At 53.1% G+C, this 16,286-nt stretch overlaps 6 protein-coding genes across 6 annotated transcripts; 4 read left to right on the top strand and 2 right to left on the bottom strand.

Moving 5' to 3' along the window:
- Positions 1–1,218: 1,218 nt before the first annotated feature.
- Positions 1,219–5,322, bottom strand: LTS14_001756 (uncharacterized protein; the record flags this gene model as incomplete). Its single annotated transcript, XM_064834464.1, has 2 exons — positions 1,219–4,625; positions 4,677–5,322. The coding sequence occupies 2 exons, from the start codon at positions 5,320–5,322 to the stop codon at positions 1,219–1,221; spliced, it is 4,053 nt and encodes a 1,350-aa protein (XP_064698328.1).
- Positions 5,323–7,268: 1,946 nt separating this feature from the next.
- On the top strand, positions 7,269–8,073 carry NdufS4 (ndufs4 NADH dehydrogenase Fe-S protein subunit; the record flags this gene model as incomplete). The annotated part of the gene is made up of 3 exons (XM_064834463.1): positions 7,269–7,543; positions 7,600–7,710; positions 7,764–8,073. 3 exons carry the CDS (start codon positions 7,269–7,271, stop codon positions 8,071–8,073), a joined length of 696 nt encoding a protein of 231 aa, XP_064698327.1.
- A 515-nt stretch (positions 8,074–8,588) lies between these two features.
- On the top strand, positions 8,589–10,853 carry LTS14_001754 (uncharacterized protein; the record flags this gene model as incomplete). The annotated part of the gene is made up of 1 exon (XM_064834462.1): positions 8,589–10,853. The coding sequence occupies one exon, from the start codon at positions 8,589–8,591 to the stop codon at positions 10,851–10,853; it is 2,265 nt and encodes a 754-aa protein (XP_064698326.1).
- A 2,321-nt stretch (positions 10,854–13,174) lies between these two features.
- Positions 13,175–14,131, top strand: LTS14_001753 (uncharacterized protein; the record flags this gene model as incomplete). Its single annotated transcript, XM_064834461.1, has 1 exon — positions 13,175–14,131. The coding sequence occupies one exon, from the start codon at positions 13,175–13,177 to the stop codon at positions 14,129–14,131; it is 957 nt and encodes a 318-aa protein (XP_064698325.1).
- A 393-nt stretch (positions 14,132–14,524) lies between these two features.
- On the bottom strand, positions 14,525–15,428 carry LTS14_001752 (uncharacterized protein; the record flags this gene model as incomplete). Its single annotated transcript, XM_064834460.1, has 2 exons — positions 14,525–14,782; positions 14,808–15,428. 2 exons carry the CDS (start codon positions 15,426–15,428, stop codon positions 14,525–14,527), a joined length of 879 nt encoding a protein of 292 aa, XP_064698324.1.
- Positions 15,429–15,757: 329 nt separating this feature from the next.
- PRP22_2 (DEAH-box ATP-dependent RNA helicase prp22) lies at positions 15,758–16,264 on the top strand (the record flags this gene model as incomplete). The annotated part of the gene is made up of 2 exons (XM_064834459.1): positions 15,758–16,095; positions 16,159–16,264. 2 exons carry the CDS (start codon positions 15,758–15,760, stop codon positions 16,262–16,264), a joined length of 444 nt encoding a protein of 147 aa, XP_064698323.1.
- Between the last annotated feature and the right edge of the window lie 22 nt (positions 16,265–16,286).

Here is a 16,286-nt window from a genome sequence, read left to right as displayed (position 1 = left end):
TCGCTGGAGACCCACTTGCCATGTCTCAGAAACAGCCCATAATCTGGGGAAGTCTTCAACAATCAACATGAAAGGCGTTGACGGCGACTGTTGTTCGTAAACGTCTTCGCACGTCAACACGGGCCGGGCCTATCTTTGTTGCTCTGCTGTACCTGCATGTCGATGCACGATACTCAAGCATATCCCGGTTGGTGGACCTTTCCCTGGATTGGACACCTGCAGAGCCGTTTGTGGTTGTTGAGATCGTGTTGCTCTTGCTGAAGACACAATCGATGATAATGCTATTCGTAGCACAATCGGCTCGGACAAGGACACGACGCAGTCATATCTATCGTCGTCAATGATGTTCAGTAGATGTGGCAGAATCAACCATGTAACTATCTTGGGGGCGCGGCCGCCTTCTCGTGCTCATCAGTATTCGCATTCGACAGCTCTCTGAATCAGAGGATATCATCTGCGAGTATGTGCTGTCCAACCTGAATGGAGCTCAACGCAGTACACTCTGCAAGGAACCGTGGCTCGTGTTCGACACGCTGTGCAACCAGTACTCCACTCTGCAAACAGAGACATTCTAGAAGCCTACCACTTCCAATCGCGTCCCACATCTGAGCCGTTTCATGAACATATTGCGTGCCCACCCCACTGGTGAAAGTCGATCTCACTCAATGGGAGGACTATAAAGCCATCATTCAAGGCAACAAGAACGGTTCCACCATCTCTCCTGAACAAGGGGACGTATATTAGCCTGGTAGCGAGCCAAGCACGTCAGACAGAACAGCTCACCACATCGCAAACCCGGTATTTGGGTCGGATCCATCATCCTGCAGCGCATAGCCGCATCTCCCCGGGGGTTGCGCACCTCAACAGCCGCACCATCAAGCAACTAAGCGAGCCAGGTACAAGATGACCTTCGTTTCAGCATGACTTTTTGCAATCATAACTCGGATGCTGTGATAGCTGGATTTCTGCGAGTAGCCGTGAAGGAGAGCGTGGAGAAGCTCGGTCGACGAGCCGAAACGCTTGGGCCATGATTTTTCATATCGATGTGAATTGTGATGAATGGTTTGCACGATGTTATTAAGCGCTACTCTACAAGGACTTCGTAGCTGAGCCGTCTTTCCACCCGATGCTAAGTCCGGAGTGTGGCTCCTTGACGATCCCGTAAGTGACTCCCACAATGTGAGTGTCTACGCATTCCCCCTCCGACTGCCAAAGAACCTACGCTTTGGCAGAAGGTGAGGCGACAGCACCACCCCGACCCCGAGGTCTACCTCTGCCCGCCCTACCAGCATGACCACCTCTCTGAGGCCGCATCTGCTTGTCTTCAGCTGGTGCTGCACGCCTGACAAGCTTATTGCCAGTCTTTGTGCCCGGGATCTTGACATAGATACCATTCTTCGGCCCATCAGACGGTAAGATGCCACTGGAATGTGGTTCGACCCTAGAACCGAACATGTGATTGTTGCGAGATGCACGGAGAACGTCAGAATTATATCTCATTCCACGAGGAGGCGGGCGAACAATAGGCTTCGAGCCAAAGCTGAGCTCCTCGTAGAACATATGGTCGATCGAAGGCTTAGACGCAATATCGCTGCTATCGTCGATCGTGAACCCTTGAGTAGTAGTAGCCTTACGTTTCGGTGGTGAGATCGGTAAAGATACAGTCGCTGACATTTTCATGAGGTCTTCATCCATCTCCGCCTTGCTGAAGGATGTGATAGCAAGCGATGGGATGGATCCAGCTGATTTCGGCGGCGTCTTAGGCGGCGAAGGCGGCACTTCAGTCTGAACGTTGGCGCGATTGAACAAACCGTTGAAGCGGGCTTGCCATTCGTTGTTCTGCACAAGAGGTCGTGCCACACCTGGTGGACCCCACTGAACAGGCCGGCCAGGGATCTGTACAGTAGTCTGCTGCTGTTGCTGAGGTGACGGATAACCAGGCATCGATACTGGAGGCAGCTTGACCCGTGGTGGAGGCGGTGGGAGCTTGACGTGAGGGTATCTCATGTCGCCACCATGAACAGGATGAGTGTTCGTCTCGGGTGGTGGCGGCGTGGTGTCCTTCAATGGGCCGGCGAGTACACCGGGCAGAGGTCCAACAAAGAAGTTGACAGTCCCGTGATAGGCCGTCAGGGGCTGCTGGTGCATCTTCGTCGTTGCGGTTGGTGGCTGCTGCTGCATGTTCATGCCACCATGAGCAGGGTTCCGCGAACCGTCTGGGATGCGCACTGTGTTCTCTCCAGTCTGCTTGTATGGTGTTTGCAATGGTGATGAAGTCGGTATAGGTCCGCTTGGCTGTGTCTGCGTGCTCGGTGGCGCAGGACTGAGCGCTGATACGGACCGTGAGCCTTGTGCATCATGCACCGTGTATTCGACACTCTCGAATCGTCTCGGGCCACCGAGTCTACCCTGCTCGCTCAAGGTCTTCTTGAATGTCTCTCTGATCGTGCCGCTCGCTTCGGTTGGCGCGGCTTGTTCTTGTGGCTTCCTGGCAGCGGCGTCAGCGTCAGCAGAGTACTGATGTGGCAGTCCTTGTGCTGCATTTTGCCATGTCGCTATTGTATCACGCTGATGAGGTTGCTGTTGCTGCAGCTGCGCACGCGAAGGCGGCGCAATGGGGGCCGGCAAATGTGTCTGTCTCCCAAGTCCTGGTGCTGGAGAAGTGCCATTATGGCGAGAAGAGCCCCATGTTGAATCCGGTCGTAAGTCGATGCCTGGCGGTGGGAAGCCACGTTGCTGCTCGGACGGCTGTGCTGAGGAGAGACCGGGTAGTTGTCCCTCTTGACCTCTGGATGGTGGCGAGATGCGACTGCTGGTCGAAGGCCTTCCCATGCCAGGTGGTGGCAGTAAGGTTGAGGTCTGTTGTGACATCGAAATTGGAGCATATGCGCTAGACTTGTCGAAAGTGCCATTGCCGATTCCAGACGAGCCCCACACATTACCAGCCGACGCCGAAGTATTCCAACCAGGAATAGATGAGAACGTGTCGCCACCCAAGCCTCTTCCAAACGGCTGCTGTTTGCGGTCCGCTGAGGCCGAGTATGCTGTGGCTGGCGATCGGTATGACGAAGGCTGCTGGCTGATTGGTGCTCTAGCATTAGCACGAGGTGACAGATGTGATCGAGAGGCATCAAGCTGTGGTTCCTCGATGGATGCGGCAGGACGCGCAGGCACCTCTGTCACTTTCGCTGGTATTGGCGAAGGGATTGCCTCTTCAGCAATGACTGGTTTAGCAGCCTCGGTAGGTGGTGCAGGCAGTAGACGAGCCTCGAGCGCTGGGCTGACAGCAGATGCTTGGGCGGGTTCTGTGGGCGTGGCAGAGTTGGAGGCCGGCTCCTTTGGCTTCTCAACAACAGCTGTCTGAGCTGCAGCCTTTGCAGCGGCTTCAGCTTCACGCTCCTTGCGAGACCTGCCAGAGCCCTCGAGAGCTGCCAATTTAGCCTTCAGCCGCTCTTCTTTCTCTTTCGCTTCCAGCTCCGCTTCCTCCTGTCTACGCTTACGAGCTCCTTCCCGCTTCTCACGCATAATACGTTCTTGCGCCTTGACCGGATCCTCGGCGTTGGGATCCTGCTGAGGCATACTCGGCATCTGCTGGTCCCAGGTAGTCTGCTGTGAGAACTGTGGTCGAGACATATCGTTACGTGAAGACGCAGGAGATGCTCGTAGATCGTGCCCAACCGCTGCAGCTGACTGACCTTCCTCCTCAAATGCTGGTGGCAAGTCCGAGGGCCGGGATATGGACATTCGTCTGCCAGACAAGGCACTACCTTGACTCACATTCGAGCCTCGTCTCTTCGGCCAGGGCGCACCATCTGAACCACTGTTACTGCGGGTCTGGAATGCAGCGGATGGTTCGGCCGGTCCCTGGCCAGGCTGGGATGGCCGCTGCAGAAGTGATGGTTTTCGGAATGAGGAGTCCTGGCGCATAGAGCCACGTCGTCCTTCCGGAGCAGGCTCGTAGCGACCATTGGCAGAATTGAATAGCTCACGCGGTGCGCCTTCTCCATCTCGCCACTGGCGCTCGAATGTGTCTGCTGCGATCTGGCGAGCGGGTTGAGAAGGTGTCTGCTGGTCATATGCGCGCGCGTCCTGGGATGGCAAGTTCGAGATGGTATGTGTTTGTTGTTGTACTGGTGGGTTGATCAGAGGCGCAGCTTCGACAGGAGGCAGAGATGCCCAAGGTGACTTTGCTGGTGCTGAGGCTTGGCTCTTGGACTTCAATGAGGGCTTATCGCCGGATGGGCTAGCCGTAGCCGAACGATTCAGTTGTGCGGCTGCTTTCCCAGCATTTCCGGGTTTCAAGATCGTCTTTTGCGGTCCTAGCTCCGTCTTCTTGACCACGATTACTGGTCGGGTGGGCTCTTCGGGCTTCGCTTGCTCCTGCTGTTGCAAAGCAAGGTGCTGCTTCTCCTCCAATGCCATGACTTCCGATGATGCTAGAGTGGACTTTGTGCCATCCATCCATACCACTGCCTCGGGAGCCCAGTCTTCTTCGTCCTCGTCGATGTCTGCCCACTTCGATTCCTTGCCGTTCTCGTCCGATTGGAGTCGTGTGGCAAGATGGATACCATATTGCTGCTTGAGCTCCTCGTCGGTGAAGTGCTTTGGTGGAGGTGGAGCAACCGCTAAATTCAGTCAGTAAATATGAGTACTTCCTTCACTGCAGTCCTACTTACGCCTATTCTTATTCCACACCTTGCTCGCATCCGGCACTCCTGCAGACTCTGAGCCTACCCGTGGCCTTGTCATGCCCTGCTGTGAGCCTGCCGTCTTCGCGACCAACCTAGGTCTGAGTGCCGCTGGTTGTACTGGAGCAGCTAAAGGACTCGGCTTGGCGCCTGTGCTCGCCGCTGCTGGCGGTGCTGGCGAAGCGGACTTGGCGAGGAAGCTCTTTGTCACGGACACCTTGCTAAAGCTTATAGGCTTCTTGACGGAGTTCGCGCGCACGTGATGTCCACCTTCCTTCTTGAGATCTGATCCATCGCCCCTCCTGCCTTCCGTATCCGATGTCACGCTCGGGTCGACTGAACCAGCATCTTCCTGACTGCCTACTTGGCTCGCTGCGTCGTGAGTGCCGTTCAATTCTGCACTAGAATCGATGTGCTCATTCTGAATTGAGCCGTTCGTCGTAATAGCTGCGTCGTTTGCATTCTTCGCATCGATGAAAGGTTCGGTGGTCGGAATATCGCTGGTGGTGGTTGTTGCGTTGTTGCCGTTGCCGGCGAGCTCAGTGGTGGTTTGGTCCGCAGCAACGTCAGCGGGCGCCGAAGCACTCGCCGACGGGGTGTTGTCTACCACATTGTGGCTGACTTGCTCTGCCATAACAGTCTCCGAAGCTGTGTTTGCGGTATTGTTGTTAGTAATTGATTGAAGATCTGGCGATCTGCGATGTGGCTTCAAGGTAAGGTGGTGGGAATGGTTGTCGCAAGCATTCTCCGCCACGTTCCCTTTGTTGTGAGTCACGAGGCGGTGCTTGACAGTGACGGCAGCACTTGCCGAGACAAGCTGGTATGGAAGGTGTGTGTATAGGAGAGTGCAGTGCAGTGCGGTGCGTACCTATCGTTAGTAGTGATCCGCCAGGGTGGAGGGTGTGCTAGCTGGTGTGTAAGGCTGAGACAGCCTTGCCTAAAGATGCGGGTGTCGAAAGTGGAAGGCGCGCCCTTCGAAGTGCGATGAAAGCACTCGAAGATATGTGTGGGCGGCGAGCTGGTGCGTTATGCGATGAGGAGGAAGTCGAGGAGAGGTTGCGCCTCTTTGGTCTCGTGAAAGGAGCGAGCTGCAGCGTCGCTCCGGCACGCTTCATCAGAGCTGGCCCGTGACCCCGGACGCGCAGATCCGGCCAACCAGTCACGAATCGGAATTGGAAGGCGAACTGTGGCGGATGGCGCACGCCACAACCAAACGAGAATATGCAGTGAGAAGAAGGCATACTGTGCTACAGTGTTCATCTTACAACTGTGCAAGTCATGAAATACATCAAGAGCATAATCATTGAGGATTGGATAAGCAAAAGGTAGAGCTCCGTTCAGTGATCCTCGGCCGAAAGCTCAAGCAAAACGGGGCAATATTTATGGGTCGTAGTCACAGTCGTTAGACAAGCCATGAAAGGGTACGGACCGCATCATTACGTGTCTCCGTATCCGAAGAGCAGCAAGGTGGTCGTCTAGTGCGCATGAAGGGAGTGTACCCATGGCGTGATCAAGATGGGTCGTTGATGGACAATGCCTGATCGTCACATTGGCGTGGCCTGGGGTGGTGAATCTCAACAGAGAATCACGTCCATTACCTGCCGGCACCAGCGTCCATACTTGGCCCAGGTTGGCTGAATGAGTCCAGTAGTGAGATCTGTCGTTTGCGAAGACTTCCTTGGGCCGGTTGTCGCAAACCGTAGAGCACGAGGAGAGTGGTAAGTGAGTTGACTTCAACTTCGCATTCCACAGTATCTACACAGTTTCTACCGCCTCTATAGCTGCCTTTTCACACTTCATCTACCTAGTGAGCATTGTTCTTGTGGTGGCCTACTGCACGTTAGCCTTATCTCTATCGCCCACCACCCAAACAACACCTCAAACTTACGCAGATGGAAGTAGTAATTCTGAGCATAACCAAGGATGATGAAGCCGCCGAGGATGTGGAACAGAGCTGTCTCCACGTTAGCATCGCCTTATTCTCCGTTTCCATCACATCTAGGATCCGACATACGCATCACCGATGGGTTCCTGCCGGTCATGTATCGTAGGCTGTACCACTCAAGAGGTCCGCGTGCCTTGGCCTGAGGAGCTGGGCCACGGGGAAGCTTCTCGTAGAAGGAGACGACTCTTTGCATGCGGGCTGCGTCGGCTGCACCGCCAATGGCCTGTTTATATCTTCGTCAGTCACTGTCCACTTCTTCCACCGTGCCATTCCATGCCATCCATTGTCGCTTTGGGTTGGGCTCGTGTAGTTCGTGATCGCGGTCGTGTGTGTAGTAAGGGAGGTTCGGAGACGTGGAGGACTTACGTTGGGCGAGGCGACCTAAAAGCTCAGCGTCAGCATATCATGTGAATATTGGAAGCGGTGTACACACCTTCGGGGGGACGAGTGAGGAGACCATGATCGCTGATTGTGGTTCTAGAGTGGTGATACTGCTGTCCGGAGGTGAACTGCTTTCCTGCAAGTCAATGCGACGGCTTCACCCGAGCTTGACGTCCGAGCGCCTCATCACCACCTCTCCAACACAAGTCCAATGTTTCTACGGCCACTGTTTACATTAGGACTACAACCCCAACATGGCATCAATCAACAGAGCAGCAAACTCCCTACGTATAGCCTCTCGACCAGCTTTCTCCCGACGCACGCAAGTTGTGCTCCAGCAGCGCAACGAGTCTTCCCTGCCTAACAAGGTCGGGACAACCGAGGAGAGGAGACCACCAACATCCTCATCAGAGCCACCGGCCGAGAGAGCAGGAAGACCTTCGACATGGCAGATGGTGAGGAAGGAGGGTCCAGGTGAAGGACAGGCGAGACATCCGGATTACAGCGTGCAGGCAGACTACAGGACATCGTGAGGCGAACATTCATGCATGAGACAATGGTGCAGCCCAACTAACGTATGGCTAGCTCATTCTCGCCAGTACCGATGCGTGTCATGGATGGCAGTGAGGAAGGTCTGAACACACCAGCTGCAGTGCTCTCTGGAGCACCTATCGACTTGCAAGCACGCACAGTCCGGTATCTAATCTCCTCACACAACTCCTGCTCTACGTACTAACAAACCTACCCAGCATCTACCGCCCAGCCAAAACCGCCACACAATCCGGCAACTGGCACAGCCACCAGTGGCGCATGGACTGGGACGTCCTAAGCAAAGGCCACCGCTGGGAGAACCCACTCATGGGCTGGCAATCCTCCGGCGACTTCATGCAAGGCACGCACTTGAACTTTGCGAGCAAGGAGGATGCGGTCAACTTTGCGAATAAGCAGGGTTATGAGTATTTTGTCCAGGAGCCCAATGAGAGGAGGATTATCCCCAAGGCGTATGCGACGCAGTTTGTGCATAGTCCTGGGAAGCTTAAGCAGGTGAGGACGAAGTAGTGTTGTCTGACTTGGCCTCTGGCTGCAAATATGGTGTAGAAAGAGGATTTGTACATATTGTATGTAGATATGCGTGAACCACAGTCAAGCTCAATGTCATGATCGAAATAGACTCACGTGCTCATATTGTTTCCCCTTCTAAGGAAACGATCTGCCACATTGTTCTCCTTATGAGTATGCCAACACTTCCACGCATAACTTCAGCGATACCATACTCTCAATTCGGTCATATCAATTCTGGAAACGTAAATGATTTTATTTATGTACAAACCACAGATTAGCTCGAAAGCTTATCGCCGCTAGCGCAGGTGCGAGCGAATGCTCCCTGCACCCGCGACAACCACTCCATTACTTTCTTTCTCGTGACGTCCACCACTGCCACAAACTGCTTCTCGCACGCACTCACCCTAGTCGCTCGTTCGCGTGCTCCTCAGAGACCCACCATGCGACACTCATGATCCAGGCTAGCAGGCACCTTGCGCCCACAGACTCGAGCAGCATCATTGGATCGCGAAATGCACACCCATGCCCGCGTGTTCAGCAAAGATGAAGAGCTGGGCAAGCGGGACGATGACTTTAAGTCGAAGCGACTGTCGGCCTCGAACAGCTTTTCACAGCCTTGGCGATGGAGGAAGAGGAGGTTGTTCTCCATAGTTGCCATTGCGGCGTTGCTGTATTTGGCATATATACATCTGGCTGGCAACATTGGATCCGTTCGTCGGAGGAGGTCTGCTCCATCTGCTTTGAGGTCGGGAGGGATTGGTGGTGGCGTGAAGCTTGAGCCTACTGGAGCACCACCTCGGCCAGTGGTATCTGCGGACGACGAGGAGAGCAGCAAGCATTACTTCGATGGCCAGATCAAGTTCTACCGGCTCGCAGCTACTCTGCACGAAATCACGAGGACAATGGGAAGCAGACCGCAAAACCGGAACGTGCTATACGCGGTCTCATCCCTTCATAGTGCAGCGAATCTGATTCCGATGGCTTGCGAGATGGCAAAGTGGGACAGGAATTACGTGCATATTGCTTTCCTCGGACGTGACTCTCTGCCGCTAGATGACATCCTGGAAGTCAACAGCGTGGACAGGAACGAATGTTCCGTGTTTTTTCATGATGCAAGAGGCGACTACAATGAGTACAGTACTGACAAACGTGCTGAGGTCGCAGTGGCTGGCGCTATGAAACATATCAATGACTTCATGCATCCCCAAGCTATCATCATGGACGACAGTAAGGTGGAAGACAAGTTCTTCACCAGGGCAATTCGTGGCAAGGCTATGGAGATGGACCGACCACTGATTGAGGTGCCAACTGGACGTTATGAGGAATTTCTTTGGATGACACGACTGGACGCTGGTAGTTTGAGTAATTGGTTCAAGCCGACGATTGAGATCCTTGTTCATGCGCCGTCAGATAGTGCTGGAGGATTGATTAGACTTATCCGAAGTCTGGAGGGCGCGGAGTACTCTGGCTTTGCAATACCGAAGCTCACTGTGGAGCTTCCCTCGACTATTGAGCCGTTCGCCAAAAGGTATTTGGAGCGCTTGGCTTGGCCACCTGGCAGGGAGGAAGAGCCGTGGCAGAGCAGCTTGCTATCTCTGCGCCATCGGATTCCGGCTGCACATCTTGACTCCGAGCAGGCCTCTGTACGCTTTGTAGAGTCTTTCTACCCTTCGAATCGCGAGAACAACCATGTTCTGGTCCTCTCCACTCAGGCAGACGTCGGACCACTGTTCATGCAGTATCTCATGTATGCAATACTGGAGTACAAGTACTCCACATACGGCGCATGGGAAGCAGTTGATCTACTCGGAGTATCACTCGACGTCCCATCCACTTTCCTGAACGCCAGTACGGATTTTGTGCCACCTCGTGTCCACGACATGAGCGCAGGAAAATACACGAACGCGAAGGCGTACAATCAAGCAGACGAGACGTCTTTCCTGTACCAAGCTCCTTCAGCCGCTGCGAGCCTCATCTTTGGCGACAAGTGGTCGATATTCCACGACTTCCTAGCGAAAAGGCTGACGGCTAGTCGCTTGGGCACGGCTGAGAAGAAAGCTAAGCTGATCCCAGAGTCAGAGCCAGCGTGGCTGGAGTACCTTCTTGAGCTCATGCGAGCACGAGGTTGGAGTATGCTGCATCCCTCTGTGCCATTTGTGACTGTGCACAACGAGCTTGCGCAGCTCCCAGAGGAGTTTATGCGTGCAGAGGATGAGGCGAAGGCCACGAAGGCCACTGGTGAAACGAGGGATACCACGAATGAGCCTTTCCTGACCGCCACCGAGACGCCTGCTATTGCCGAGCATACTGAACGTCAGACCCCAGACTATCAGCCGCTGCACCATACCCTGGCCTTCGAAGGCGATCTGCCTGAGCTCTCACATCTACCATACCTTTCACATGAAGGGAAGCTAGTTGACATCGCGACCATGATGAAAGCGAAAGAAGACGTCATACTATCATTCAGAAGGCAGATTGGTGGATGCCAAGACAAGGCCTCTTTTGGCAACCATCTTGTGCCCGATGAGACCAGAACGGACGATCTGTTCTGCTTGCCTGGTAAGGAGGCTGAGTCGGAGGAGGGAATTGAATTGGAGGAGGTCTCGGCAGAGGAGCTGGCGCATGAGGGTATTGCTCAGACTACGCCCACCGACGAGGACGATGATGACGATACTACCGAAGCTGAAGTTGCGATGGATGTGGCGAAGAGCATTCCTGCAGCGATAGCGAAGCCGCAGCGGACGAAGTTGGCGGGCAGTGGCGATGCTGTTGGGTGAAACGAACTCTGGTAGAAGGATCTGAATTCTGCTAGAGCACTTGACAAACGTGGCACAGCACAGGAAGTGACAGCAATAATGTCGATGTGCCATTAACCACCATGCGCTCGAAAAAGCGCCGTCTGTGTACACGTAAATGACTGAAGTTCTGAGATGGAACGAGGAATGTGGCAAGTCGCGAGCGGCTTCTCTTGAGCGCTCCACCAATGGAGGAGAGGGTGTAAGCGGTGTAGCCTGTGCAAGCTGGTAGACAGCATGATGGGCATGGTTGAGGTGTTGGGAGTAGATCCAGATCAATTACCAGACTCCTTCGGCATAAGACAGCGAATTGTCACGATCGTTTCCAACGATGCTGTAGCCGTCATCACTGCTCTGGACAAGACATGACCATTGGTCCGCTCTGTGCGTAAAGATAGCAGTTCGGTGAGCTCCAGCATTTATAAAAGTCTGCCGGCCATGGACCGCTTCTCGCATGTGCTCATGTCCTGACCGCTGGACGTATCTTGCTAGATTTTCCACGCTAATAGACGAGAAGCATCAGCCCATACTACAAGCAAGATACATCCGAAGAAGGATGCAGCTCGTGACCCTCCAGACATGATTATGGCATATGATATTGCTTAGACAAACCCTAACTCTATCGTTTTCTGCACGATGCTGATTGGTTGAAACTCAAATTGTGCCTGCGGTATTGGGAAGCATGCATCGATTTGGGCATAGCTGTGCATCTGATGGACACGCCTGAGACAATCTGTACTATCTTGAGACATGATACTTGTGTGATTTCTGAGCTGATCTGTGAGCGACATTCCGCCCCTTCACGTGTGCGAAGCATCGTGACTTGCGCATCAAACATCAACTCAATAAGTATGTAAGACTGCTACCACCGTAGACATGCTCAAGCGGGAAAGAGCAGTGAGAGTGCCGTGAACTCAGGCGCAGCCTGTCCTTCGGCCTGTATAGCCATGATGGTTTTCTTGCTTGTTTTCTCCTCCCGTGGGCCGCAACGGATTTTTCTGAGCTGCCAAGTGTGCATGTATTGTAGTCGTGATGAGTGGCAAATAGCGGGTGATCTCAGGACAGCAGGCCTACTCCTGAAAGCTGTGTAATCTTGTATGAACGCCTCTGCGAACCGATAGCAACTTGATCGAAGTGATCCTTTGGCCGAAGATAACTGTTCAGTGAAGATGAGGAGCATGCATAGATCCTAGCCATTCCGCTCCTCCTTCACTGCACTCTCCCGATACCCAAACTGCCGGCGCATCTTCGGCGGCAATTGAAGCTATATAGTAAATGATCAGCCTTCCGCTTTCACAAATCACCTCCATACAGGATCTGTGGCCAGCAGGAAAAGGCACCTTGCTTACTTCCCGAAAGGGAATGAATCTATCAAGGAAAATTCGGGGTTCGAGTCCCTGCAGATCTGCGCGCCCTTATGGGTTGAATCAACAAAGGCAAATTAGGCAAACGTCTCCTCACGAGCAAGGGCTCCTCCTTCGGGAGACGTGTGCCGTACATGTGCGGTCTTTAAGGGAGGTCATCCTCGTGAGCTGATTTCGGCTGATATCGGTTTCCTTACCTCGTTACCACATTCAATGTGGTAGCGGGGATTCCTTTTCTTAATTCTTGGGTGTGAGACCTGAAAAGAGTGAAGACGTGTCTGTGGATGGGTAGTTCGAAAGTCTGCGACTTGCTTGTGTCCAATGGTGCTAATGGTGATGATCCTTTTGGAACTGTTCAGCTTGTATGATGGCGATCGTACCATTTCCATCGCCCGGTAACGACTCGCTGGCCCAATTACGCAACGCTGATATAGCATATTGACTGTCTTGAGAAGCATTCATGTGAGAGCGGTGGGAGTGCTCTAGTGCATGCGCAGATTGCTTCCAAGATATCGGTAGATTTAGTTGCAGACGCGTATCATTGAAGTGTGTGAAGCCAGCAACTGAGGTATACCACTCTCCCTTCGCGATCGCCCTACATGCATCTACCCAAGACGTATGTCCTCCCAGCACAAATGGTCTTCACCCTTTCCTCATTTCTCATCTGCATCTCTCCCCGCTCTTCTATCAAGTGATCACGAATACCCAAGCCAATGCATACCAGTCCCCATGACAAGATCTTGCACTGCGACCATCTTCAAGACATCGTGCTATGTCCATGGTCGATTGTGGAAAGCTGGTAGGTGAAGCAAGCGAAGTTGAATTTAGAGTACAACGCTCGAACCTCAGGCACGCTTGCATTCGTCGTTCCATTGGCAACCTGAACCACTCGATATACAAACACATATTGAAACATGTTATATTATCATGACCAATACGATGTCAGCTAATTCGCTGCTCACACGCTTCAAGTATGCAAAGCTGCTAAATCAAGACCAAGGAGGCCGCCGCATAATCCTCGAAGGCACAATCTCAGGCAAGCCAGCACTCCTCCTAGCTGAACGAGGCGCATTCGATACGAATCCAGTGTACCTCTCAGCCCTTGGACGTTTGATGGTACATGTGCAGAATCTTGGAGACAACGATATATACCGCTGGTACCTTGCGAACAGTCTTCCAGACAACAGCGCAGATCTTCCTACGCCACCAGATCTCAAGATCAATCTGATTTATCCTTGCACGGACAAGCATATCAAGAAATACAGCTTCCAAAAAGCTAGATTTGTGACCGAGACACCGGAGATCTATTCCAAATATGTGCGACCATATATGCAGCGAGGACGAGAAGAAGGCAGGCTCAACTGGGTCTTCAACATCATCGACGGCAAGTCTGAGCAGGAGAATGTGCTTTACAGATCTGCAGAGGCAGACAGTAAGGATGACTATCTCCTTCTACCTGATCTCAACTGGGATCGCAAGACGATGGGTGGACTGCATCTCCTCGCTTTGGTTACACGACGAGACATCTGGAGCGTGAGAGACCTCAAGAAGAAGGATGCGACATGGCTTCGCAAGCTCCGATCTGTGATCGCTCAGCAAGTCTCGGGCATGTACGAAGGCGTGGAAACTGACATGCTGAAATTCTACATACATTATCAGCCGACATACTATCATTTCCACATCCATGTCGTTCATGTCGACCTGGATCCGACCGCCACGCAGGCTGTAGGTAAGGCGCTTGGACTCGACCACATCTTCAGTCAGCTGGAAACGATGGGGGGCGATGACGAGGCAGGTATGCACGAAGTCGAGTTGAGCTATACTGTGGGCGAAGCTGGCGAGTTGTGGAGTGATATCTATCTACCGCTCAAGGAAGGTCGGGAGCCGAAGATATGACTGGCTAGCGAGCGCGCACTGGCCATGTGTGAGGTAGAAAAGTCATGAAATCGCAATTGCACACCAAAAGGGACCCTTCGATGCGATGGGTCACTCGAATGAGTCGAAGAGGAAGCCGCCCTGCGCATACAGCTGCACACGTTTTCGAGGTCGACAGTTGTTGCACTTGCTGGCCGCTTTCGGCCGCAACTGAGACTTTCCAGCGAGGAAGTCGCCGGGTAAGCAGGAATACTGGAATTGCTGCAGAGCTGGAGAATACGATCAGAGGATGCATGGCTTCGTCAGAAACTTGGTGATTTGAGGTGGTCTCTCGGAAGATCACGCCTCTGTTCGCCTGGGAAACACCTGACCTCCTTCATGGCCACGGATGGATGCTCCATATCAGGCACGAGGTCAATTGCCTTGCTTGTCATTGATTTCGTCATTTAAATCTTCAATCGTTTCCTGCTCCTGTCTTCGAAGATCCCTTGATGCAGTGATCATGATGTCGCATTGTGAGAACCTCTTAGCATACAGCAACGGTCGATCTGGATCCGCTTCGACGAATGTAATATGTCTTCTGCTGGTTGTAAAGCGTAACCCGCCGGCTACATCATGACGCGGGTGCTCCATGCAAGATTTTTGAGGCTGTTCAACCTTGATCTTGACGCTCTAGAAAGCTCGGGTCCAGGTCTACCTTCTTTTCGAACTTGAGCCACCAGTCTCGAAAGGCCTTCAGAGGCACAGTGTCGCTACCAAAGCTTGCCAAAAAGTCGAAAGCATTGCCGATGATCCTCTGCGCGAGCACTTTGGTCGTAATCCTGCCACCAGTACCAGAATTGAGCCTGACTAGTGCGCTTGACGGATGAGCTGTCACTTGTTGCCCAGATAGTGCTGCAGCTCCCTTGAGCTGAAGAAGCTGAGCCTCGACCTGTGCTGCTGGCTCGATGGACAAGCCGATCACAATCTCGCCAGATGCAGCTGCCATATTGTTGGCCGGACCAGATGCGTCATCGACCATAGCATCCATGTCATCACCGTCGGCAGCATTAGCCGGACCAGCCTTGACTCCACTGACTTTGAAGATGGCAGACTCCTTTCCCGGTCCTATGCCCCCGAGCAGCTTGAACTCCTGAGAGGGCGGGATCTGGATGTATACAGAGGCGGCAGTACCAGGTGGAAGCTGTGCACCAGGAAGTAAGAAGACAACTACATGACTGAACGACGGCGTTGGGGCGATCCTAAAAGCGTATTGGGCTTCCGAGAAGACTTGAGGTGTGGCATCGACAGGCCGGCCGGAGATGATGAGGCCGAACATGTTCTCGGCGAACTTCTCTATTAGCTGCTACCACGGACAGTATGTCGTTGTGCCAAGCCGTCGCATCGTCCGTGGGCAATTATATGCGGATCATCCCTCGTTTAAAGTAGACATGGAAGTGAAGTGGATGCTGATCAGTTTGGCGTCATCGGAACAATGTTTTTGCGGCGCAAAGTCGCGTTTCGCGAACTTCAGTCAAAGATTTGGCTGTTCCATGCGATCTGCTATAACAACATACAAAGACGGACTTGGAACAAGATTTAAGCTTAAGGAGATCAAGGCTTGCCAGGAAATCACTCTCAATCCTCCACCACCAGTGACCACACAAAATGTCAAGCGACGCGCAACTCTACGAAGAAACCTTCACAATCACCTCCCTCGCGACCCAACCCTACGACCGCGTCTCCCGCCTCATAGGAACGAGCACCGATGCCACCACCTCCCTCACCCTCGACGTCAACAGCGAGCTCTATCCCTGCCAACCAAACGAGAACGTCACACTCCTGCTAGCACAGACATTGAATCTTGACGGCACGATCGAGGACGTGCAGAAGAAAGGCTGGAGACCAAGCGGGAAGAACGATAGTCAGACGTTGGCGGATCTGTGGGATTATGTGTGTTATGGGAAGGTGTATAGGCATGAGGATAAGAGTGATGGGGGGAATATGTGAGTTCATGTCCATGATATGCATGCTGGAAGAGTGGTGGGAGTTACTGACAGTTTTTGCAGCAAGGTCTACATCTCTTTCGGCGGACTGCTGTGCTGTCTCGATGGGCCGTACAAGAAGCTGTCGCCACTGCGGATCGACAACCTGTATCTTTTGCTGAAGAAGTAGCGGCCACACTGCTTTCAACGAC

The sequence above is a fragment of the Recurvomyces mirabilis genome (genome assembly GCF_035927965.1).
Source record: "Recurvomyces mirabilis strain CCFEE 5264 chromosome Unknown scaffold_3, whole genome shotgun sequence".
NCBI lineage: Eukaryota > Fungi > Ascomycota > Dothideomycetes > Mycosphaerellales > Teratosphaeriaceae > Recurvomyces > Recurvomyces mirabilis.
Note: the sequence above shows the minus strand (reverse complement) of the source record. Positions and strands in the feature narration are given on the sequence as shown.